This window comes from Gorilla gorilla, chromosome 1, assembly GCF_029281585.2.
Source record: "Gorilla gorilla gorilla isolate KB3781 chromosome 1, NHGRI_mGorGor1-v2.1_pri, whole genome shotgun sequence".
Lineage (NCBI taxonomy): Eukaryota > Metazoa > Chordata > Mammalia > Primates > Hominidae > Gorilla > Gorilla gorilla.
In genome coordinates this window covers 73,161,512-73,187,418 of record NC_073224.2, presented here as the reverse complement: position 1 = coordinate 73,187,418, position 25,907 = coordinate 73,161,512, and the positions used below count along the sequence as shown (strand labels likewise).

Below are 25,907 nucleotides of genomic sequence, written 5' to 3'. Positions count from 1 at the left end.
ACGGAATTGTACAACATGTGGCCTTTCGTGTCTGGCTTCCTTCACATAGCATAATGTTTTCAAGGTCCGTCCATGTTGTATCATGAATCATACTCCATTCCTTTTTATGGCTGCGTAGTATTCTGTTGCATGGATATATCACATTTTGATTACTCATTCATCAGTTGATAGATATTTGGAGGGCTTCCACTCACCCAGGCTTTCTTGACCTCTGCTGCTATGCTAGACCCAGCTACCCGACCACTGGGCAACTTTAGCCCTATGAATGTGTCAAGTCAAATGTGGTTTTGGAAGGGCACTGCTGACTCACTTCAGACCATGTCTGAAATAATTTAAGACTTGGATTTATTATTACTATTTTGAGATGGAGTTTCATTCTTGTTGCCCAGGCTGGAGTGCAATGGCATGATCTCAGCTCACTGCAACCTCCACCACCTGGATTCAAGCGATTCTCCTGCCTCAGCCTCCCAGGTAGCTGGGATTACAGGCATGCACCGCAGCACCCGGCTAATTTTGTATTTTTAGTAGAGATGGGGTTTCACCATGTTGGCCAGCCTGGTCTTGAACTCCTGACCTTGTGATCCACCTGCCTCAGCCTCCCAAAGTGCTGGGATTACAGGCATGAGTCACCATGCACAGCCAAGACCTGGATTTAGAAGAAGTCCAATATAAGACATAGTCTAAACATAGGGCTGTGGAAGTGGGGAAAGACTCCTCAGCCCACTAAAACGTGAACTACAAGGAGCATTAATCCAAGAGGATCCCATGCTGATCTCTTTCCCTAACATGTTCTCTTCATATTTATTTTTATTTTTTAGAAACAGAGTCTCAATCTGCTGCCCAGGCTAGAGTACAGTGGTGCAATCATAGCTCACTGTAACCTTGAACTCCTGGGCTCAAGTGATCCTCTCACCTCAGCCTCTCCACTGGCTAGGCTGGTCTCAAACTCCTGGCCTCAAGTGATCCTCCCACTTCAGCCTTCCAAAGCACTGGGATTACAGGCATGAGCTACCCTGCCTGGCCCTCTCTTCACATTTAGTGAGCTCCTCATGGCTGTGTTTTCCCTCCATTGGCTCAGTCCCTAAGACTCAGCATCCTGTGAGTAACCCTGTGGCTCTTACCCAGGGTCAAGCTGGAAGGGAGAAATGGGAGCAGCTTGGAGAAAATCAACTAGACATGGTTGCCTATCTTTCAGCCAAACCTCTGTCCTATAAACAAGTCTCTCATTGCCATCCCAGGGACAGAGCCACAAGGAGGCTACCCTCTTCTCAAGAGTCCCTCCCACCTTGCTCCACATGGCCCGGGCCACAGGAGACTCAGGGGAAGCTGAGCAATCCCACCTACCGTCGCCTTGCCTAGGTAATCCTTCTTGGCCAGCTGAGCCACTTGTCTCTCATTTGGTCGAAACAGCCTGCCCACAGGGATCACCACTGGCTCATATAGCTTCTGCTTCTGTAACACACAAAACGTAGCATTTCCTTATGTGAAAATGGGGGTGACGATGCTTGTCCTGCCTCCCTCAGTGAATAGATGCAAGAATTCATTGAGATAACCACAGAGAAGCCCTTTTCCAAATGAGCGTTGTCATTCCTCTAGGGTGTTAAGGTAGGAACCCTTGGTTTCAATACCACCTTCTGCTGCGAGGCCACGTGAACATTGCTGCTATTTGTTGCTATTCAGCACCCTCTTTTCCCAGAGGAACTGCTCCTCTCCCACTCTGTGTGCTGTCCGTGGGGTTCTCTCATGGTGTAGAGGGCACCACCACGACAAGGCTGGCCCGGGATCAAGCAAGGCTCATGACAGTGCTCCCTTGGATGGGTGTTTGCTGATGAGGATAGACATATAAAGACTGACTTGAGTCCTCTTCTCTGTGTTTTAAAAATCAGATTTAAAGCTAGCCTTATTCACAAATATGCTTGAACGATAAATAGTTTTTATCACTCATTCACAAAATCAAAACATATTTTAGGCAGGTGCGGTGGCTCATGCCTGTAATCCCTGCACTTTGGGAGGCCAAGGAGGGCAGATCACCTGAGGTCAGCAGTTCGAGACCTGCCTGGCCAACATGGCAAAACCCCATCTCTATTAAAAATACAAAAATTAGCCAGGCATGGTGGCATGCACCTGTAATCCCAGCTACTTGGGCGGCTGAGGCAGCAGAATTGCTTGAACCCAGGAGGCAGAGGCTGCAGTGAGCTGAGATCACGCCACTGCACTCCAGGCTGGGCAACAGAGCGAGACTCCATCTCAAAACAAAACAAAACATTTTTGCTGAGAGCTGTTATGTGCCTAGCACTGTGCCAGGCTGTGAGGACTCAGTGGTGATCAAGCAGACATGGACTCTGCCCTCTCAGTGCTTAGAGTCTGTGCAGCACTGCTCCAGCATCCAATATCCTGTTCTCCTGCATTGCCAAGGAGCCCCACTCCGAGGGTGGTGTGATGCCGGGGCTCTGCCATCCCATACTCTAGGCCTCAGCTTCTCAGCACAGATTCAAGATCTTAAGTGGAACTATACCCTAAGATCAGTGTTACCCAGACTCACAGAAAGTAAAAGCACCACTTTTATGGCTTCTCAATGGCATGTCCTCTGAGACAAATGAGAATCCAGTGACATCCTCTCAACACCTGCATCACCAATACGCTTACCCAGACACACTCCATCGCCTTGTCGATTTTGGAATGTCTGGGCTCAGACTTCATGCTCGTGGCCAATGCTAACTGTTCTTCAGCTTTTTTCCATTCCTCCTTCTTGGCATACATGAAAGCAATGTTATATAACACCTAGAAAAGTACAGACCGCAACATAAAACTTGAGACTACTCCAAATCAAGGTGCCAGGGAAGGGCTCACACGTATACTCTGAGAATGTTGCCTGGTAGCCTTTCTCCCTTTCTCAGCTCTCCTGGGAATATCTAAAATATAGTGCAATTAGTCTTGCTATTGAGTTATGTCAAACACAAACATGGTGTTAAGAGAACACCATGGAATGCGTAAATGTAACATCATTTGTACTCTTCCAACAACGAAATAGGTCAGGAAGGGACAAGAATTATTGTATACAGTGTGTTCAAACCAGGTTAAAAAAAAGAAGAAGAATTGTTGTGTTGTTTTAGTATGAGTTGCTTTAGTAAAAGAGTGACTTGCTCAAGGCCCCTTCTAGAGGCAGACACACGGTTGGGAATAAAATACAGGTGTGTGGTCTTCCAGTCTACCTCCTGCCACTGCACCTAGGCTGAAACACTGGACAGGTACAGAGCCGGAAGATGGATCAAGATGCAACCTCCTGTACCAGCACCAGCAGAACCTGGCCCAGACCATGTGAGTAACAAGACTAATGTAGCAACACAGGCCAGGCGCAGTGGCTCACGCCTGTAATCCCAGCACTTTGGGAGGCCAAGGCGGGTGAATCACTTGAGGTCAGGAGTTTGAGATCAGCCTGGCCAACATGGAGAAACCCTGTCTCTACTAAAAATACAAAAATTAGCTGGGCATGGTGGCAGGCACCTGTAATCTCAGCTACTTGGAGGCTGAAGCAGGAGAATTGCTTGAACCCAGAAGACAGAGGTTAGCACAGAAGCCAGGGGCACCTTCACCTCAGGTGGGGAGGGAATGGTAAATGCAACAGTGTCATACTTTTCCAGGTCTTGAGTTGGGCTGTGGTTCTTGAGTGTTTATTTTATTATTGTGCTTCACAATTTACACACAGAATCAAATAATCGTTTGGATGCATTACCAAGATCTAAAAAATGGCCTGACTGAAATAAATTTTTTAAATAGGATATTATGGAAATTAGGGGGTGTGGCATTTGAGGCTAGATTATAAAAGACATTGACACTGTCTTGCTCTTGGGTCACTTGCTCTCAGAGACACCAGCTGCCATGTCATGACAAGACTTAGGCAGCCCTAGAGAGAAGTTCATGTAGCGAAGAACTGAGGCCTCCTGCCAACAATGACGTGAACTTGCCAAACTCAGACAGGTGGAAGGATTGATGTTTCTGTGGCATTAGTGGCTGGTGCTGAATGGTGGGGGCCAGGATCAACCCCGGAAGTGGAAATCTGGACTCCTTTCAGTCCTATTTCTGAGATTCAATGAGCTACTGCCTTCTGAATTCGTTGGCTTCTCCAGCCCACTCCTGACCTTGTGTGCAGAAAGAAAGAACTCAGATCATTTAAAATTTCCTATTTGGTTCTCAGCCACCTTCTCTTAAGATATTTCTCTACAATCAGTTTTTATGAACTGGTGATGAGAAAAACCTTGACACTCTTCAAAAATAATGATGTGATTCTCAGAAGCCAGGGTCATACCACATCAGGAAGAGAAGGATTAGAAGTAGGGAAATGACTGGAAGGTCCCATGTGACAAAGAGGGCCTTAGACCCTGAAAAGTTCAGCTTTACTTGCAGAGAGGGCCACTCAGCCAGTATTTTCTGTCCTCCCAGGGCCATTTTAACCCCGACTCCAGGGGAAACATTCCTCCCATGGAACTGTATTTTGATGCTGCTGTGACATAATCCTTTTTCTAGAGCCACTTGTCCCCCAACTTTCTAATCTGTATAAGTGGCTGTCATTGGCTTATTAGCAATGTCTGGAGGGATTTTAGGTTGTCACATTGCGTGGGGAGTGGTGGTGGCAGTGCTAGTAGCATCTAAAAGCTAGAGACGCTGTCAAAGTTCCCACGATGCACAGGTGCACCACAACCCCTCTCTTGCCTCTGCCACAATACAAGATTGTCTGGTCCAACATATTAACAGAGCTACAGCTGAGAAACCTTACTCGAGAAGCTGGTCGAATGGCAGCCAATTCCAACTGCAAAGCCCCATCTTCTCAGACTGTGAGACGTGAAGTTAGTTGCTAGCCTGCTGCAGGGTTGGGATGGGGCCATATGTCCCCAGGGGCCGAGGGAGGCTACAGACTCTATTATTAGCCCTGAGCGACCCTGGGAACACTTGACTTCTTGTGCCTGAGAAACTAAAGCAAGGGGACTTTTGTCAGTGATTTTTCTAAAGAAAGGTCTTTGACATTTACAGGAATTTTGGTTTTCAAAACTGCTAGTATATATTTGGAAGTGGGAGGGGTGGGAAGGGCCAACTGGAAAAAGTAAATGAACCTGCAAAGTCAAAGCCAGTCATGTCTCTCCCTTTTGATAATAGAGAAAAGAAGTTGTTTTGCAGAAACCTTTACCTAAATATGTGCCTTGAGCTGTTCTTTGAGCAAGAGGAGACAGATTTATGCCAAATTATCCTCAGTCTCTCTTTAGGTATCAATCAAGTACATGGGGTAAGAACCATGGATAGTAAAGAGTGTGGTCTATAAACTTGGAAACTGAGCAAGGTTCTGGCAGGTCCTGCATGGACAATGAACTCATGATTTTGGATTTGCTAGCAAAATGCTGAACAAATAGCTTGTCAATCTGAAGTGCCAATCAAAACATACTAATTATCATGAATATTTCCACAAGCCAACACACTCGTGTCCAGCCTCCCTTCAGAGAGCCAAGGAGGCTCATTTTTGCATGGTCCTTTGCGCTTCACATTAATAAAATGTATGCCCCCAGGTAACTGATGACAATGCCTTGATGAGCCTGAAATAATCCATCTCAGTCTTTTCTTCAAGGAAAATCTGAGTCTCAAGGCAGAGGAGGCAAAATGGCTTTTCCAAGCTCCTGGAGGTGTCAACAGATCACTGTGCATCTGAACTGTCAGCCATCCATCCAGCCATGATCCCCTCCTGCCCAGGCCAGGCCCTGTTCTCCTTACCTCACAGGCAAACAGCTTGAACTGGAGCCCCAGGATCTTATAGTCTATCAGCTGGTTCCCTCGAAGCTGAATCAAGGCTTCTTTAAGGTCTTTGATAGCCAAATCGTATCTGCAGGACAGAGGGAGAAAATACAGCAGTCTAGTGCATGGAGAAATAAATGCAGCATAAAATGTGAGACTGCTTCTCCCTTCCCCATCTATTTCACTGGGACAAGAAGCCTTTCAGTTCCTTTTGACCTGTTCTAGTTTTCAGCAACCCTGAGTCCAAGTATTCTATAGAACTCCTTGGGAATGGTGTTCCCCCCAGGGCTGTGCCTCAAAGCAACCCTGAGTGCCTCATCTTGGACAGTCACAGGGAGTTTCTTCTCTATTGACTGCATACAACTGTCACCTTTCTGACAACCTGACTTGTTGCTTTCCGATGCAGCTCTCATTCTCTCTTGAGAGCTCCAAGCAGAGCCAGCACCTGCCCCCTGCCTGTGTCCCTGCAGAGTGTTCAGAGCTGATTTGGAATACTGCTCACTCCTGGCTCCCACCATCAGGCCAGGCCAGCCTGGCACAGCTCGGAGGGGCCCCTTCTTATAGCTGCCACCATCACCCTCCTGCCCACTGCCTTCGCTCATGGCTTCTTTTGAGTTCAACTTAGAGCTTGGTTTTGTGGTCTTGTTTCCTCACCGCCCCCACTTCTGCCTCCTCCCTACACTTTGGAAAAGAAAAAAAAACAACCACTTATGCTATATAGTATTTCCTCCTTTTTTTTTTCTTTTTTTTTTTGAGACAGGGTCTCACTGTATTGCCCAGGCTGGAGTGCAGTGGTGGGATTTCAGCTCGCTGCAAGCTCCACCTCCCAGGTTCAAGTGATTCTCCTGCCTCAGCCACCTGAGTGGGACTGAGCTGGGACTACAGGCGAGTGCCACCACGCCCGGCTAATTTTTTATATTTTAAGTAGAGACCAGGTTTCACCATGTTGGCCAGGCTGGTCTCAAACTCCTGACCTCGACTGATCTGCCCGCCTTAGCCTCCCAAAAGTTCTGGAATTACAGGCATGAGCCACCATGCCCAGCCCCAGATAGTTTTTCTAATGCTGCTCCCACTGCCTTGTGCTGCTGGATTGGCGTGGAGCTGACTGGCTGGAGGTGTATCAGGGCTGCTGTCCTGGGACTTGTAGCAGAGAATGGGAGCTGACCACATCAATAGGGCCCACAGGCATGTAGGTGGGACTTGGACACACACTTCTGAGGATGCTGGGCCAGGCCTTGACCATGGGCTCCACAGAGGCCCTGGTGGGAGGGAGCCATTGCTGGGCTATAGGGGGTGGGAGCAGCAGGCATAAGCTACGCCAGCCTCACTCCACTCAGTCCCCTGACCTGGCAGGAACAAATTTGGCTGCCTGGTTGTGGCTCACACCTGGGCAACTGGACTGTAAGTCTGTAAGTCCCTAGGCCACCATCTGACCCAGAGCTACCAACCTGGCTTCTCTTGGAGATAAGCCTGGAATGTGGACACAGGCTGGCAGGAATCCTCAAGAGGCAGTGTGATGTAGTAAAGGGGCCAGGAGCCAGAGTCCAGATCCAACAGCTCTGCCACTAACTGGGGGACCCTAGCAAGTCACTTCCCTGGCCTGAAGTTCCACGCCAATATTATGGCAGCATATTGGATACAGGGACATATTATATGCAAAGAATGTATCATATAGGGAGCTTGCCAGCATATGGATCCCACTTCTGGAGTCAAAACCACCTGGTTTGAGTCTTGGCTCTGTCACTTACTATCTGGTAAGAAACAGCAAGTTACCTAGCTTCCCTAAGTCTGTTTCCCCATCTTTAGAATAAGAGAATAATAAGGCCGGGCGCAGTGGCTCACGCCTGAAATCCCAGCACTTTGGGAGACCAAGGCGGGTGGATGACGAGGTCAGGAAATCGAGACCATCCTGGCTAAAATGGTGAAACTCCATCTCTACTAAAAATAAAAAAATAAAAAAATAAAAATTAGCTGGGCATGGTGGTGGGCGCCTGTAGTCGCAGCTACTCAGGAGGCTGAGGCAGGAGAATGGCATGAACCCAGGAGGCAGAGCTTGCAGTGAGCAGAGATCACGCCACTGCACTCCAGCCTGGGTGACAGAGTGAGACTCTGTCTCAAAAAAAAAAAAAAAAAAAAGAATAATAACAGCATATACCTCACAGGTTCATTGTGAGAACTAAAGGAGATGAAGCATTTGGGTAATTCAGACAGTGCCTGGCACACACTGTAATTTTTTACTATTGTTTTTGTTGTTTTATTTTCTTTAGCTCTAACACTCTACCAATTAATCCATACATCAGCCACTTATTACATGTTTACTTAAAGCTCCATGCCATATAAGCTATTATCAGGATATTTTAAAAATACATGGCATAGAAGCTGGAACTCTGATCTCATGGAAGTTTAGAGCTGAGCACAAGGGCTAGTTGGCCAAGAGAGTCATAAGGAACGGGTGCCAGTGTGGCTGGGGGAGAAGCCATCACCATTAGGGTTGAGGTAAGTCACACAGTGGTAGCAGTGGCTATGCAGGAAATAAAAGAAGAGAGCTTGGGTTTGAAGTAGGAGGATGGCTTTCTCTACTATCCCTGTTAATAAAGATGGTTGTAAAACCTACTAAATGCATGCAGGCCATTCTTTAAGTAGCAATGGGGCCTTTCATGTCTTTTCCACGCATCTTTCTGGGTTCCTGGAAAGAGGAAGAAGGTACCCAGAAGTACGCCAGAAATCAGGTTCCTCTTTCTAAGCCAGAGGTGGGGTAACTAGCTTCAATTCACTGAGCCACTGAGCCTCTTCCATCGCGAAGAGGACAGGCAGAAGCAGAGGTTTCCTGTTTCCTGGCAGCTGCAATTTCCACTGTGTTCTATTGCCTGTTTGGGAGCTCGCTGAAGGTCTCAGAGGGCACACACTTTAACTGCCGTCAGCATTAACCTACCAACGTGCCTTCCTCCCTGCTGAGCTGGCTAAGCAGATGGATTTCAGCTGGGAAGTGACACCACCTGGGTCTATCTGGCATTGCATGAGCCCAGCAAAATCCTCCTAATAATTCCCTAGCCCATCAAGATGTCTACAGAGGCCCGGTGCAGTGGCTCATGCCGGTAATCCCAGCATTTTGGGAGGCCAAGGCAGGCGGATCACTTGAGGTCAGGGGTTCAAGACAAGCCTGGCCAACATGGTGAAACCCCGTCTCTACTAAAAATATTTAAAAATTAGCCGGGCGTGGTGGTGCGTGCCTATAGTCCCAGCTACTCAGGAGGCTGAGGCAGGAGAATCACTTGAACCCAGGAGGTGGAGGTTGAAATGAGCCAAAATCATGCCACTGCACTCCAGCCTGGTTGACAGAGCGAGACTCCAACTCAAAAAAAAAAAAAAAAAAAAAAAAGGTGTCTACAGATTTGGGCCTGGTAGGAGAGACAGAGAAAGAACTGACAAATTATTCAGAGGGTTTGCTTTGTTTTAAAGACAGGGTGGACCCGCCTAGGCAATATGGAGAAACCTCACCTCTACTAAAAGTACAAAAAATTAGCCAGGCATAGTGGTACGTGCCTGTAGTCCCAGCTACCTGGGAAGCTGAGGTTGGAGAATCACCTGAGCCCAGGAAGTCAAGACTGCAGTGAGACGTGATTGCACCACTCCACTCCAGCCTGGACGACAGAATGAAATCCTGAATCAAAAAAAAAAAGAAAGAAAGAAAAAAGAAAAGAAAGAAAGTCCAACAACCAAAAAAACAGGGTGGGGCCAGGGGCTGAGGCTTGAGCCTGCAGTTCCAGCTACTCTGCCAGAGGCTGGGGCAGGAGGATCACTTGAGCCCAGGAGTTTGAGGCCAGCCTGGACAATATAGTGAGACCCCTTCTCTAAAAAAAAAGATTACTTATTTTATTTATTAATTTTGTTATAGAGACGGGGGACTCACTATGTTGCTCAGGCTGGTCTCGAACTCCTGGGTTCAAGCAATCCTCCCACATCAGCCTCCCAAAGTACAAAGACTGCAACTGTGAGCCACTGCACAGGGCCTAATTAATTAATTTTTAAAACGGGGAAGGGGCATCCTTGCTAAGTGTCTTTTTTTTTTTTTTTTTTTTTTGAGACAGTCTCGCTCTGTTGCCCAGGCTGGAGTGCAGTGGCGCGATCTCGGCTCACTGCAAGCTCTGCCTCCCGGGTTCACGCCATTCTCCTGCCTCAGCCTCCCGAGTAGCTGGGACTACAGGCGTCCGCCAACGCGCCCGGCTAATTTTTTGTGTTTTTTAGTAGAGCCAGGGTTTCACCGTGTTAGCCAGGATGGTCTCGATCTCCTGACCTCGTGATCCGCTCGCCTCGGCCTCCCAAAGTGCTGGGATTACATGCGTGAGCCACCTCGCCTCGCCAACTAAGTGTCGTTTTTAAACATGTCTCTGAAAGCATCGGCCTGCTTCCCAGCCCCCTCGCTCCCTGCTGCAGGCCTCTTTTCGGCCTCTCCACTTGTTTACCCAGAGCTGCAGCCCTGAAGGGGGTTCCGCTTTGACACACAGCTCTTTTCCCACTACACAGGGTCGCAATAATCTCAGTATGAGAATCCCAAAATAGCATTCAGCGCTGTGTGCCAGTGGGCCGTGCTGCGGCAGCCCCCGCCTCCCTCTAGCCCTTCTTCAGCGGTTCTCTTCGTGGCCATTTGGAAGCATCCCCCAGGAGGTAGCCAAGGTGCTGGCAGCTTCCTGCAGGGCTCTTCTGGGCTGGGCGTGGGTGCTTTCTTCACACCCACACTTCAGTGACACCCCTTGGGGCGCCTTGGCTGCACTGGACCCAAAGCCCCTCCCCTCCCAGGCAGGGGATCCACCAGCTGAAGCAGCAAATTTGCCATAGCTTTTCACAAGCTCCAGGCTTGAGAGAGTTTATAATCCCCATTTCTGTAATACTCCTGGGAGGTTTCTTAGTAACCTGCTTGTTCCCATGCTGCCAGTGCCCCATGCGTCCAGAGTCCACAGCTCATACACCTGCACCCAGGACAATGGAATCTCAGCAAGCTGAAAGAAGTCAAAACTTCAGACATCTTTGGGATGCTGCAGTGGCTGCTGTGACAGAGGTTTGGGCCCACTCCCTTTCCTGTTTCCAAGTCAGCAGGAAGAAGGCTTTGCTATGGAGCCTCTTTAAGCCAGTTCCATGGAATGGGTCTCACCCTTATTGTCATGCCCTAAGATTCATAAGGCACAGGATCTGAAAGACAGCTTCGAGCCCCTGTGCCTTTCAGATGACAACGCTGGGGCTAGAGAGGCAAGACAGCTTGGCTGTTATCCCTGAGACTCTGCTTGCCTTTTCAGAAATGTGCTCTAACTTTGTTCTGTTGGAACTTTATAATGACGGAAGAGCAACACAAAAACATATGAAAGTGGGGAAAATAGAGGGAAATAGAGGGGAAAAAAACCTCCATCCATAACATTATCAGCCTTAAACAATTCCCTTTTGTAATCTGAGGGAATCCCTTTTTTTTTAATTCAGATAGAATCTTGCTCTGTTGCCCAGGTTGGAGTGCAGTGGTGTTATCTCGGTTCACTGCAACATCTGCCTCCCAGGTCCAAGCTATTCTTCTGCCTCAGCGTCCCAAGTAGCTGGGATTACAGGCACCCACCACCATGTGCTGCTAATTTTTTGTATTTTTAGTAGAGACAAGGTTTCACCATGTTGGCCAGGCTGGTTTCAAACTCGACCTCAGGTGATCCGCCTACCTTGGCCTCCTAAAGTGCTGGGATTACAGGTGTGAGCCACCGTGCCCAGCCAATCTGAGGGAATTTCTATCCCACACATTAAGAAGTAATTTCTCTAGCCCCCATCCCGCTTACTTAAAACTACCTCTTACAGAGGTTACCCACTTCTGCCTTGCATTACAGTTACTGGTGTTCTTGACTTGTTTCCCCTTTTTAATTTATAAGTTCCTTGAAATGGAGACTATATTTTGCTCACTTTTATTTAATCCAACACTCATTTATTGAGTAACTACTATGCTAGATACTGAAATACAAGCATGAGTAAGTAAAGATTTCTTACGAAATTCGTAGAGTGGTGGAGAAGACAAATATATACAGGAAGCAAATATCTGTCACGGGCCAGACATATTACAAAAGGAGGCTCAAAAGAGGGAGCAGGCGCTGTCTTAGTGGTTGGGCATGGCTGGGGCAAAGGCACGGAGGATGCATGAGTGGGTGGCAGCAGCTGGACCACATAGGAACAGGCAAGGGAATTTGGCTTTTATCTTGCAGTCATGGAAGCCACTGGAAGTTCTCACAGAGATTGCTTTTAATTTTTTTTTATTTTACAAGATCACTCTGGAATATGAATGGAGGGGACAAGAGCAGTGGCTGGGAAATCAGTTTGGAAGTGACTGCAGTAGTCCTGATGAAAAATGAGGGTCTCAACCAAGGCAGTGCTAGTGGGGATGGAGAGAAACAGGTGGATTTAAGAAATATTTAAGAGGTCAACCTGATGAGGTTTAGGGAAAGAGACATTCCCTGGATGGATCTCAGGTACAGATTCTGTGAGAAATGGAGGCAAGCCATATGGGAGAGGGTGGCCTTGCCCAGGAATGGATCCTCAAGGTTCACATACGGACTTCATATCTATAGCCCCTGAATTGTACATAAATGAATGTGTGTGCTTGAAAGTGTATTTCTGGAAACACATTTTGCCATTTAACAACCACTGCTGCAGTTGTAAAAGGGAAAAGGGTCAAGAACAGAACTTCAAAGGGAATACCAACACCTAGGGAATTGCGCAAGAGGGCCGGCTTGAGGTTGAGGTTAGTGCCTCATTTGTATAATTTCCTCACTGTTGAATTACAGGTAAAACTTGGTAGATTTTTCTCTCAGGTGTAAATATTAATATTACCAATCACAGATTAATTGAATCCTGGGTCTTACTTTTAGAAGTTTCCAAGATCTTTCTAATCACTCAAAACCGTAGCCTTCCAGATCCTGGGACTCACGGGCATTTTTTGGAGGAAATTCTTTCTGGGAGCCTCCACTCTTTTGCCAGTTTTATCTCTTCTTTATAGACTATTAGAGGTCACTAAGGAGTGACCTCAGAGTTTGCGTTTTGAGATTTAAGATCGGCTGAAGGATTTGTTGTTAGGCCTCCCTGAATATTCTATAGTCTGGAGATGGGGTAAGGGGGAGTGAGAAAGAGAAGGATGTTAAGAGCGGGGACAGGCAGTTAGAGGCAAGATGTCGGTCAAGATAAACACCTGCTGTACCAAAATAGCTCATGTGTCCCATAAATATATACACCTACTGCGTACCCACAAACATTAAAATAAATAATTAAAATTAAAAAAAATTTATAAAGTCACAATAAATATGTCACACTAAATATGGGGGGAAGAGAGAGCTAAATGCCTGGATATCTTCTCCCAATCCCAGGCTCTCTTTCTCCCCAGATTACCATTGTGTCTGTGGTTTTTCTTTTAGAAAGACTTCACTTCTACTTTCACTTCTTCAGGTAACTAACTGCATCTACATCTTTAAAGTCCTTTGAGCATCTTGTGGTTGCCCTTAGCAACAGCTGCATATCTGGGTTTTACAGGCTCTGTTTCTGACCAAACCATAGGATAAAAGCCTTTCAGGGTGGCACAGGATCAGAGCCCAGCCCTCTCTCTGATGTCTGGACATCGTCTACAACCTCCCTGCTGCTCCGTCCATGCCCGGCCTCACCCTCACCCCACCCACACCATGCACAGACCATTTTCACTGTCAGAAAGTTCTTTATTAGGCTGGGCTCAGTGACTCATGCCTGTAATCCCAGTACTTTGGGAGGCTGAGGCGGGTGGATCACAAGGTCAGGAGTTCGAGACCAGCGTGGCCAACATGGTGAAACCCTGTCTCTACTGAAAATACAAAAATTAGCTGGACGTAGTGGCGGGCACCTGTAATCCCAGCTACTTGGGAGGCTGAGGCAAGAGAATTGTTTGAACCTGGAAGGCAGAGGTTGCAGTGAGCTGAGATCACGCCACTGCACTCCAGCCTGGGTGACAGGGCGAAACTCCGTCTCAAAAAAAAAAAAAAAAAAAAAAATTCTTCATTAGCCTGAGCCAAATTCCTCTTCCCTAGAACTGATGCACACTGGTGGAACAGTTTCTACAAAGGGTCAGTTTCCCATGCCCCAAAACATTTGAAATTATCACTTAGAATTTTTTTCCTTTGTTATTTGTTATGAGGTATTTGTGCAGGATGAGAGGGAGGAGGAATTGAGATTAACTTTCATTTTGAATTTATTAATCTTTGTACTAATTATTCCATGTTGACTGTAAACAAACCTAAAAATGCAGACAGGGTGATAGAAGAAAATGGATTTTCCTATAATCCCACCATCCAGAGAGAATTATTGATAACATTTTGATCTATGGCCTTCCAGACTTTATTCTGTGATACAGAAATGGGACTATGCTATATGAACTGTTTTGAAATCTGTTTTTAAATTTAACATCTGGCTGGGTGTGGTGGCACATGCCTGTAATCCCAGCACTTTGGGGGGCTGAGGTGGGCAGATCACCTGAGGTCGGGAGTTCAAGACCAGCCTGACCAACATGGAGAAACCCCATCTCTACTAAAAATACAAAATTAGCTGGGTGTGGTGGTGCATGCCTGTAGTCCCAGCTACTCGGGAGGCTGAGGCAGGAGAATCGCTTGAGCCTGGGAGGCGGAGGTTGCGGTGAGCTGAGATCGTGCCCTTGCACTCCAGCCTGGGCAACAAGAGTGAAACTCTGTCTTGGAAAAAGAAAAAAATTAACATCTACTGCAAACTTTTTCTGTATAAGTATATATGCTACTTACTTATCTGTAGTAATTTATTCTTATACATATAATGCTAATTTGTATTATCATTTTTGCAGCTGAAGTATATTTCCTCAAATGGATTAAACCAGGTTTTGGAAATGCATTTTGCTGGGATGAAGCCAGGTTTTGATGCAGTTTCATGATCATCCCCATTCTGTGACAGCTCAGTACCTCATAGGAGACCTACATGGGTGACCCCATCAGGGACACTGGTGGGGTGCCACACCAGCTGAGTATCAGGCCCATGGTAGTTACCTAGGCTCATTGTGCCTATGACACAGCTGATTTATAATCTGGTGGCAGACCTGCCTTGCCTCCCCAGTGAGAGCTTCTGCCTCACCTGCTGATTTATTGCATAACTGTCCCCAGAAGGGCCAGTCACATTTCCCAACAGAGGTTGGGAAGGTGCTGCTCAAACACCAAGCCCGCAACACTGAGACCCCTTGGGTTTCTCTTTGAAATCCTCCAGTTGGTGCAACATTGAACCACTTACTTCTCTGTCTGGTAGTAGAGCATCCCTCGTTGGAAGTAAGCCACTGCCAAGTGCTTGTCTCGGTTAATGCTTCTGGTAAAGGCCTGAGGAGAGAAGGGTCCAGACGTGGCCATGATGCAAGGCAGTGAGGAGGTGTGAGATGAGCCACGGCTCACAGAGCCCTAGCTCCCTATGGTGCCCAGCTCTCCTGTCTGCCCTCGTCGGCACCTCGAGGCCCACCCTGTGCTCTCACGGTGCACCCCACTTCGCTCTCACATTTAGGAGCTGAAGTCTGGGACAATGGTGTGCATTCCTTGTATTGTCATTCCAGTTCTGCTGTGGATCTACAAAACATTCCTGGAGCCACACATATACCATCTGACTTCTGCTTTTGTTAGTCATATATGGCCTAGAAAAGCTAAACAAGAATCCAATAATTCCCAGGTGCGGTTGCTCACACCTGTAATCCCAGCACTTTGGGAGGCCAAGGCAGGTGGATCACTTGAGCCCAGGAGTTCAAGACCAACCTGGGCAAAATAGTGAGACTCCATTTCTACAAAAAATGTAAAAATTAGTCAGATGTGGTGGCACATGCTTGTGGTCCCAGCTACTTGGGGGACTGAGGTGGGTCAATCGCTCAAGCCCAGGAGGTGGAGACTGCTGTGAGCTGTGACAGCACCACTGCACTCCAGCCTGGGCAACAAAGTAAGGCACCCTGTCTCAAAAAAAATAAAAATAAAAATAAAAATCCAATGATACAAATAAAGACAAAGTGGACTATAAGGGTGCAGACACTAATGGATTATCACCAACAGAAATCTTAGATGAAAAGAAACACTAAAGCATTTTTCCAAAGGAGCTCATCATTTTAAAAATGGACTTGACAATATGAAGCACCTTCTTTGTAACTGTCTCTGACCTTCTCTGAGACTAGAATTCAGAATAGATAATTTAGACATTTACCTGATACTAATAAAAATTACATAATATCTATATTTAAAATATAGTTAGTTATATTTAACGACCTCATTCCCAAGTTCCTTTTTCATTAGTGTAGCTTTCATTTCTATTATCGCTGTTTTAATAATATGATTAGATAGAAGCTTTGAGCCAGTAGACACTATGTTACTAAATCAGTACTTTAAAATCTTTGGTCTTCTGTCTTTCATTCATATGAATTTAACTGCTGTTTGCTCTAATTTCTTTGAGTTCTCCTAGTTTGAGTAGAGTACAATTTTACTGTGAAACAATGCAGCAAGACTGTGCTATGAAGTGAAGGTAGAGTTTTTGGAGGTGATAATGATGTGAAACGTAAAGATACAATTCCTATCCAACACCACAGAGCACCTTGTCCAGGAGAGTAGTAATTACTATTTATTGCTCTGTGGAAGATAAAAAAGATAGGGAAATAGGAGAAGCTTCTTTGAAAAATGAAACATCATTAGACGGGCTTGGTGGTGCATGCCTGTAATCCCAGCTACTTGGGAGGCTGAGGCAGGAGAATCACTTGAACCCAGGAGGCAGAGGTTGCAGTGAGCCGAGATCGCACCACTGCACTCCAGCCTGGGTGACAGAGTGAGACTCCGTCTCAAAAAAAAAAAAAAAAAAAAGAAAGAAAAAATGATATCTAATGTAATAATGAAATTTTAACCCTTGTTGCATTTCTTGTATTCCTATGAATGTACTGAACATTCAGTTTAAATAAATAATAAAATTTATTGCAAATGAAAATAATTAAAATATTATATAAATTGTTATATTTGTTTACTATACAAACTTATACATGAATAGTATACAATTAAAGTGATAATGAATAAGAATGCATATAAATGCTAGTAGGAAGGGCTCAAGCAGGAAAACAAAGAAAGGCAGAAGGAATGAGAAGGCTAGAAGCAGAGGAATGCCAGGAGAAACAGAGACATGTGGGCATGAAGGCCTGGGAGCTGAGAGGTGAGTGGTGGCCCACACAACCTTGCCAAGGATCCCATATCCAGGCCAAGGCAGAAGGCTACAGTCCCTGCTGGCATAGCTGTGCCCAGACTAGCTGCCAATCTCTTCTCCTGGACAATGTGCACTTTGTGTCCATCAACCCTCAGAATTGTGTGGTGCTGTTCACTCAGCCCCTCAGCAGGCCCCTGAGAGGAGGTGGGGCCATGTCCTCCGTCTAGCCAGAGGTGGGGGGTCCTGCCATGCTCTGCCTTAGAGCCTGAGATTGACTTGTCAAGCTATGTGAGAACGTTGCAGTCACTTCTCTGTCTTCCTGTCAGGAGGGTGTGGCTGAGGCTTGTTTACCTGCTGTTGGAGTGTGGAAGGGACTGGTTCTTTAAGGGACCTGGGGAGTCAGCCACTGCCACACTTTGCAAAGACTGGCAGTAAACGGTAAAAATAATAACTAACTCTTATACAGTGGTGTGAAGTTCCACAGGACATTAATAGTTTGGCATCTCACTTAATTTTCATGATATTTAGAAACTCAGGAAGCTGAAAGCCAGATGTCTACATAGGCTACATAGTTTGCTTAAGACTAAAAGTCCAGAGAGAGACAGAGGCTAGGATTCGATCCTAGATCTTCTCCTTCCAAACTCCATACCCTTTCCACCTTACCACAACCAATCAAAAAAATAATTATTGAGAATGCTTAACTCCATACTATGGTATTTGAGTGAGAAAACATAACGAAAAAGATGCGAGACATCCCACACCATGCCCCCAGCAGACATCACTAGTCAATCACAGTACAATTTCCTCTTGCCAGCCTCAGCATCTTTAAAAGAGTCTCCTTTATAATTGATCAGAATTGTCACTTGGGATAAAAGCTATTTTTTGTAAGTGCCTCCCTTAAATCTCTTGAGCAGGCAAAGTCGACACACATGAAAGTCTTGGAAAGCCAAAAGAGGTGCCTTAGAATCAATAATCCGGTGTAAAGCGCTGGGATAGATAGAGATTCTGTGCCCAGAAGGAGTTCTGTGTAGAAGAAAGTACGACTAGGACAGCCTTCACAAAGGTGTTAAAGACACTTGTAGAATGATTTTAATTTAGAAGATGGAGAAAGAGGCAACCCTGGCTGCCCCTCACCTGCTCTCCACCTGGAGAGCTTTTAAAACTGGCTGCCTGGGGCCCCTCCCAGACCAGTTAAATCAGGCTGTCTAGGGGTGGAGCTTGGGTAACTTTGTTCTTTTCAATCTCCCCAGAGGTTAGGTTTCCGAAATGCAATGGGGTTGAGAATCATAATAACAAATGCACAGAGGAGGCCCGGAAAGAGGCACCTCCACTCACCTTCTCTGCTTCAGTCATGTTCTTCAGGATAGTGTACATGCAGCCAATGTTGAAGCAAATCCGGGAGTGGGGGTCCTGGACGGCACTGAAGGCATCCAGGGCTCCCTTCCAGTCCTTCTTGTCCGCTGCCAGCACCCCTTCATTCCAGAGACTGATGGCCTCCACCAGGGACATGATTAGGTAGAAACCAGCAGGCCAAGAGAGCTGCCAGGAGACAGAGAGAAGACAGGTTGGAGCGTCTCCCCTAGCAGGGCTGCCTTAGTGGCCCCCAAGGTGTTCACTTTCTGGGCCAGATGAGTAGAATGGGGCCCAGCCTCCCTTAAGATAACTTCTCAGTGTTGCAAATGCATCAGGAAATGTCCCCACCTTTTGGCAACTGACTCATAACCCTACCATGAGAGAGAAAAGAAAAGAAGCAGAGAGAGAGAGGGCGAGTAGGGGTGGAGTGTGGAGGAGAGAGGAAGTACATCAGCTGCTGCCTGAAGGATCAGTTCCCCAAAATGCTTCTGCTCTGTCACCCAGCTCCTCTTCTCTCTCCCACCCCTGTTCTGTGGCAGCTTCTGGCCAAATCTCTGCTTCCAGAGCCAGGGCAACCTTGGCAGGTAGAGGCACCTCCCTGGTGATAATGACAGGAGGCAGACAAATGCCTAGGCAGATAGGGGCAGGTCCCTGGTGAAACCCCACCTTCAAGCCAAAAACAGCCTGAAGGCTGAAAGACTAGGCTACTGGTCCCAAATGAAACACGTGACCTAGAGTGAGAACTTCTGTTCCTGTTTGTCTGCTCTTTCCCAATTAATTATTTCTGACTAATGCCTTTTAACCATTTGAATGTTGCCTTTTCCAGTACTACCTATGTCCTGCCCCTCCCCTATTCTGAGCCCATAAAAGCCCCAGACTCACCCGCACTGGGGGGACTTTCCTGCCTTTGGGTAGGGGAACCACCCCTGCATCCCCTTCTCCACTGAAAGCTGTTTTCATCACTCAATAAAACTCCCCACCCAGGCCGAGTGGGCAGGCCATCTCCTGCAGCAGGTAGTGTGGCCCACTGAGGCCTGGGCAGGGTGTCACCAGTCAAAGGTTCCTGGCTTACAAAGTGATGGAGAAAAAATCCTGTGTCACTGGGCCTTGATTTCCACACCCTTGTTAAATGGGAGTGTCGGATGAGAGGATAATTCTTTCCAGTCTTGAATGAATTCCTTGCTCACTTTTTTGTAATCCCGTAGGCTGTATTAATAGTTAGTGTTTATCTTGAGCTGAAATTATCATTAACAAATTTTTGAGACAGGAAAATCTTTGGAGATCCATCTGATCTGGGCCTGAAATAACCTTTTTTTTTTTTTTTGAGACGGAGTTTCACTCTTGTCGCCCAGGCTGGAATGCAGTGACACGATCTCAGCTCATTGCAACCTCTGCCTCCTGGGTTCAAGCAATTCTCCTGCCTCAGCCTCCTGAGTAGCTGGGATTACAGAAGCCTGCCACCACACCCTGCTAATTTTTGTATTTTTAGTAGAGATGGGGTTTCACCATGTTGGCCAGGCTGATGGTCTCGAACTCCTGACCTCAGGTGATTCGGCCTCCTCAGCCTCCCCTCAAAGTGGTGGGATTACAGGAGTGAGCCACCGTGCCCAGCCGAAATAACTTTTATGAACATTCATGAAGTTCAGAGGGGACCAATTTCCTGCAAATGTCAAAATTGGGAGCCACATATGACAGTGAATTATGACTTCTCCCATCTTCCAGTGAAAAATTGAAGAGATGAAAGTCCTGCATTGATGACTAATGGATTTACTAGTCTCTGAAAAAACAGATTTAAGAGTTCTTTCCTTGCTTTTCCAGAAAAGTAAAAATCAGTAAAACCTCCTAGAGGAATAACTGGGGGTAAAGGGTATAGCCAATTTGGCTTGCTAAAATCCAGGCTTCTTTTTAGGTAAAATGCATGTTTATGGAGGTCAAATACTTAGATGCAAACTCTTGTTTTGTAGCAACTGAAAGAACTCACTCATTATCACCAAGCTTCCCCTAAAAGCCTGAAAATAAAACTTAAAAATGTATACTCCACAGTGCTTGTAGGATTGAAGGTGTGAGAATTAAGAAGACATGTGTGTCTTTGTCCAGATTGTTTTCCTGTGTTTACAAGGCCTTCCCAGCTCACTTCTTTGCCTGGCAAACTCCTACTCATCTTTCAAAGCCCAGTTTAAATGTCGCCAACTGTGCTAAATCTAGCCCCCAACTCCGGGTAGTAGGAGAATTTTCTTCTCCTTTGTACCACCTTTACCCAAAAACTTGCATCATACTTACTGCAATTTATCTCTTTATCTGCTCAATTCATGGGCTCCTTGGAAGTTGGGACCATGCCTTTTCATTCTAGGATCTCTAGCACAGATACTCAATACATGATGAAGGGATGCATTCTAAAAGAAATTAGAAATCATTGGTAAATGACCTGCAGGTAGCAGTGATGGCAGAAAGAGGTATTGCTATTCCATCTAGTGAATAAATAATTAGGACTTGAATAGCACATTGATTATTCCTGAGAAAACCAAATGGATTTGTAGCTAAATTAGACTTCATTTTTAAAAAATGTTTTTGCCCTCCTATTATCCCACCCTGACACTCAGAACTCTCCTTAATCTGACTGCCAAGACTTTTCTAGCCTTATCCCCAGAACTTTCCTTCACAATCCCATACAAACTCTGCTGCTTACTCTTCTCCCGCTATGCCTTCATTCCTGCATCTGTGCGACTCGTGCTAGTTCCTCTTTCTAGGCTGCCCTCTCCCATGTCTGCACCTTCAAACCCACCTTGCATAGCCTTCGAAGGCCTGCTAAAATAGCACTCTCCTTAACACACTGCCCTGAAATCAGTCCTGCCTGAAAGCGCTCAAACCCATGACCTCGCCTTCTGAACTCCTGCATCTCCTTCTCCGCACCTCCCACGTGGCCCTTAATCACTCTTCACCAATGTATGTGCATGCAAGTCTTAGCACCTCAAATAGTCTTAGCACCTCAAATAGTGTGCCTCGGAAGGAAGTCCTGGGCTAACCCATGTTTGTATCCCCCAGGGCACTAGCAAAGCCATTCATGCTCCATTTCATCCACTTTCGCTCCCCTTCTCCTGTCACCACTCAGGCCAAGCCACTATCAACTCCCAGGTGAACATGATAGTCTTTTAACATTTCTTTGCCTCTCCATCCAGATTCAGCTTTTAAAAACACAAGTCAGATCACTTCATGGCCCCTGTTTTTAAACATTCCATGGCTTTGCACTGCTCTCAGGATATAACCCGAACTCCTTCCCATGCTGCAGGAAGCCCCCTGCCTGCTGCCCTGTGCTCATTCCAGGTCATTTCCCCTCCTCCTCTCCCAAGAACTCCAGCTACACAGGCCTCCTTTCATGGTTTCATATGAGCCAGCCTCTTCCTCTGCCCGTGTAACACTCTTCCCCCAAGCCTGCCTGGCTAGTTCCTACTCATCTTTCACTTCCTCAGTGAGTGGCCTTTCTAGATCCATGACCTTGCTATGTGCACGGTTCTCTCTGATCATGTATTTGTTACAGTTTGTAATTGTATGTCATCTGTGACATTGTTTCTGTCCCTCAATGCAGGGGCAGTCTATTTAATCATTACTTGGTGCTATTAGTAGACGGTCTGTTCAGCCACTGTTCATTCGCCTTCCTCCTTTTGGTAGAACCCCAGTTCTGTTCAAGCCTCCAGTTTCCTGAAGCCATGTGCTTCAGGAGGGAAAATCTGCTAAGAATTTCTGCGAAAGATTTCTTCCCCAGTGATAAAAAATAAAACACATGAGAAGAAACAGCACTTGTTTCTCTACTAGACAGCATTGTGAGATGTGTCTGGAATATGGCAGCTGTCTTATAATCATGAGGGGAGACAACTAAGAACAAGCCATTGTCTGAAAGAAAAGAGAATGGAAAATTACAAAGAGCTCAGATGCTTAGTTATGCTGATGAGATGTGTTGCATTATCTGTTTTCGGCAAATCTGGCTGGGCACAATAGCTCACATCTGTAATCCCAACACTTAGGTGGGAAGATCCCTTGAGGTCAGGAGTTAGAGACCAGCCTGGGCAATAAAGCCAGACCCCATCTCTACAGAAAAACACTAAAAATTAGCCAGGCATGGTGGCACATGCCTGTAGTCACAGCTTCTCAGGAGGCTAAGGTGGGAGGATCATTTGAGCTCAGGACTTCAAAGGCTGCAGTGAGCGATGATCACGCCACTGCATTCCAGCCTAGGTGACTGAGCAAGACTCCATCTCTTAAAAGATAAAAATAACGTTTCCTACAAGTCTGAAACTGATCTACCTTGGAATTTCTTGTTTGGTTAGATAATGTTTGTTTATTGTTTAAGTCATTCATATCAAGTTTTCTATTAGTTATGGTTTAAAACGTTCTGACACACACACCACTGGATTCTCGGTACCTAGTACAGGGCTTGGCATATAGCAGGTGTTCAATAAACATTACTTGTTAAATAAAATTTGTTGAGGCATTGGTTGGGTAACTCAGTTTCATCTCGATGTTTTCAAAATTATTCCAAAATTCCGAATAAGCAAGATTTGCATATGATTGGTTAACATTACAAACTACTGTTGCATGTATTTATTCAGCTGGAAGCCAAGAACACTCCCAAGACCCTCCTTTTTTTTCTGAGGAAGAAGCCTGTAAAATCAAAATAAAACTCATTATTCCTGGGCACTCAGGAAATACTTTTTCATTCCTACATTTAGAGTTTAGTGTTCTATCGCTCTTTAACTTTTTCTGGTACATGAGACTTCTTTCTTAAGCTCCTCAAAGGATAGAGCCAACTCTCCACTGTCCTTCAGTCTTTCGCCATGTTTAGCACGTAGTAGCTGCTCCGTAATCATTGGCTAATTAATTAAATGAACTGAAAAATGAGAAAACTGAACCCTACTTGGAAAAATATAATTTTGTAAAGTTTGTCAGTATCATGTTAGTTGCATAAAGTGAGGTACATTTAGACTAGTAGGGAAAAGAATGCACTTTTTTGCCCTCAACTCTAACATTGAGTAGATATTTTCATTGGGTACAAGACAGGAAACCCTGAAGGAGGCAGGGAGAGACCTCATTTATTAGATATAAACTTGGCCTGGATCTCACATGAAGGATACAGAAAAGTCAACAGGGGTCCTGTTGTTCAGCAATGCTATTGAAAGCCTCAGGGCTTGAAATCGTCTTTCTCCAGGAAGGCAAGTTAGTCCTGTCTAATCTGTCGTTGGGTTGGTTTTCCATTGCTGCATGACAAATTACCACAAACTTAATGGCTTAAAATAACACACATGTACTATGTCCTGACCTCCCATGAGGTCAGGAGTCTGGGCACGGCTTAGTTGGGCCCTGTGCTCAGGGTCTCACAAGGCTGAGATCGAGGTGTTATCTAGGCTGCTTTCTCATCTGGAGACTTGACAGCATCTGCTGCCAAGCTCCCTTGGTTTGTTGGTGGAATTCATCTGTAGCTATAGAATTCATGAAAGCTTGCTTCTTCAAGGCCAGCAATGGAGGCAGAGAGAATCTCTGCTTCATTAAGTCTCTCACCTCTAGACCTTCTTTTAAAGGAGTCACCTGATTAGGCCAGGCCCACCCAGAATATTCTCCCTTTTGATTAATTTAAAGCCAACTGCTTAGGGATGTTAATCATCTCTGCAAAAATCCCTTCACCTTTGCCATGTTCTATTGATTAAAAGCAAGTTACAGGTCTCTCCCACTCAAGGGGAGGGGATTACACAAAGGCAAGGATCATCAGGGATCATCTTAGAATTCCACCTGCCACACCTCAGCAGCTCCAGTCTTCTTCCCTGACTTACCAGTGAGATTAATTATTCCTGCCATGTGCACTCAAGGAGGTTTCTCTCTACCTCTCCTAATGTGTGTTCAAGCACATGCGATTGTAATTACTTGTTTAAACGACTGTCTCTCAACTAGACTGTAAGCCCCGAAAATACAAGATCTGTGTCTGATTTTTCCACTGTATCTTTTGTGCCCACGATATGGTGGATTTTTAACATATCTGTTAAATAGCGATGCCATGGAAGGTGCTTTTAAAGTCAGTGTGATTACTTAATTTGCTTGGCTAAATATATCTGTCCTAGCATCCTAGATGAAAATGAGGGAATGTATAATGCCTATTCATTTAAAGACACCTCATATTAAGCACTCTTTTTCATATTTGTACCCTTTACACACACAATGTCTAGTACCTGCATAGGTGGTCACTCAGTAAAAGTTTGATGAATAAATGAATGAACGCATAGAGATTAAAGATCTGAATCCTGAATGAAGCAAGTAAATACACTGGATCCTCACTATAAATTGTCCTTTGGGCCAGGCGCAGTGGCTTACACCTATAATCCCAGCACTTTGAGAGGCCAAGGTGGGCATATCACGAGGTGAGGAGTTGGAGACCAGCCTGACCAACATGGTGAAACCCTGTCTCTACTAAAAATAGTACTAAAAATAGTACTCAGGAGGCTGAGGTAGGAGACTCTCTTGAACCTGGCAGGCAGAAGTTGCAGTGAGCCGACATTGCATCACTGCACTCCAGCCTGGGCTACAGAGAGAGACTCCATCTTAAAAAAAAAAAAAAAAAATTGCCCTTTGACATTTCTCTGCAGATCCAAATCCTGTCCATCTGTCCATCTGTAAAAGCTCAGCTTAGACTCACATCCTACGTAGTCTTCCCTGACGTAAGTTAGTCTCAGTAATTTTTTTCTCTGAATTCCTATAGCATTTTATGATCAAACCCCAAAACACAAGCACTCTATCACATTATCTGTTTTCTACCTTATCTATCCAGCTAGCTATAAATAGGTTCTTTGAGGGCAGGGAACAGGCTTTCTATTTCTTTACATTTTCCACAGAACTGGCACCTAACATCTTATATCAAAGTCTTAATAAATATGTGCTGATCTGAAAAGTAAAAAAGAAATATGGTTGATGTGGCATGATTCTAGTCCTGCATATCTTAGGAACTTTCCCTTTTTGGATGCAATTGGCCTTTTCAGTCCTGCATTTTTCTTCTAGAGTACCCATTCACTAAATGCAATCTAGTCATAGAGCCAGGGATCTCTTTTACATGTGTTCAAAACTCCGTGGGTCTTTTTCTTTAGGAAGATTCCTGTCTCAGGATAGTTTTTGTGTGTGTTTCCCAAGCCAGTGAGTATCTAAGGGGAAATGATGCTCTAACAAGATAGTTATGATGTTGAAGGAGTAGAAACTGATCACGTCATTGTACAAAAAAGCGGAGGGGGCACAGAAGAGTTAGAAATGTACCCCCTATTTAGCAGAACAGATTTTTTAAAAAAAATTTAGATTCAGGAGGTACATGTGTAGGTTTGTCACGTGGTATATTGCAGGATGCTGAGGTCTGGACTTCTATTGATCCTGTCACCCGAATAGTGAACATAGTACCCGATAGGTGGTTTTTCAACTCTTGCCCACCCGTCTCCTTTCCCACTTTTGGAGTCCCCAGTGTCTATTGTTCCCATCTTTGTGTTCATGTATACTCAATGTTTAGCTACCACTTATAAGTGAGAACATGCAAGATTAGATTTTCC

The 25,907-nt window shown here is 45.6% G+C and overlaps 1 protein-coding gene across 4 annotated transcripts in view; it reads right to left on the bottom strand.

Annotated features, from left to right (window-relative positions):
• The window catches only part of NCF2 (neutrophil cytosolic factor 2), a 36,947-nt gene extending 16,217 nt beyond the window's left edge, over positions 1-20,730 (bottom strand). Inside the window, exons 1-6 of one of the 4 annotated variants that reach the window (XM_063710263.1) lie at positions 20,620-20,730; positions 18,322-18,525; positions 15,067-15,149; positions 5,758-5,866; positions 2,647-2,781; positions 1,345-1,452 (exon numbers count right to left, since the gene is read on the bottom strand). In XM_063710263.1, the coding sequence (XP_063566333.1) occupies positions 1,345-1,452; positions 2,647-2,781; positions 5,758-5,866; positions 15,067-15,149; positions 18,322-18,495 (609 nt within the window). In that variant the 5' untranslated portion in view covers positions 18,496-18,525; positions 20,620-20,730. Of the gene's footprint in view, positions 1-1,344; positions 1,453-2,646; positions 2,782-5,757; positions 5,867-15,066; positions 15,150-18,321; positions 18,526-18,687; positions 18,707-18,788; positions 19,082-20,619 lie in introns of those variants that run through there. The other 3 variants (XM_055367295.2, XM_004028028.5, XM_055367284.2) reach the window with 3 other exon arrangements.
• Between the last annotated feature and the right edge of the window lie 5,177 nt (positions 20,731-25,907).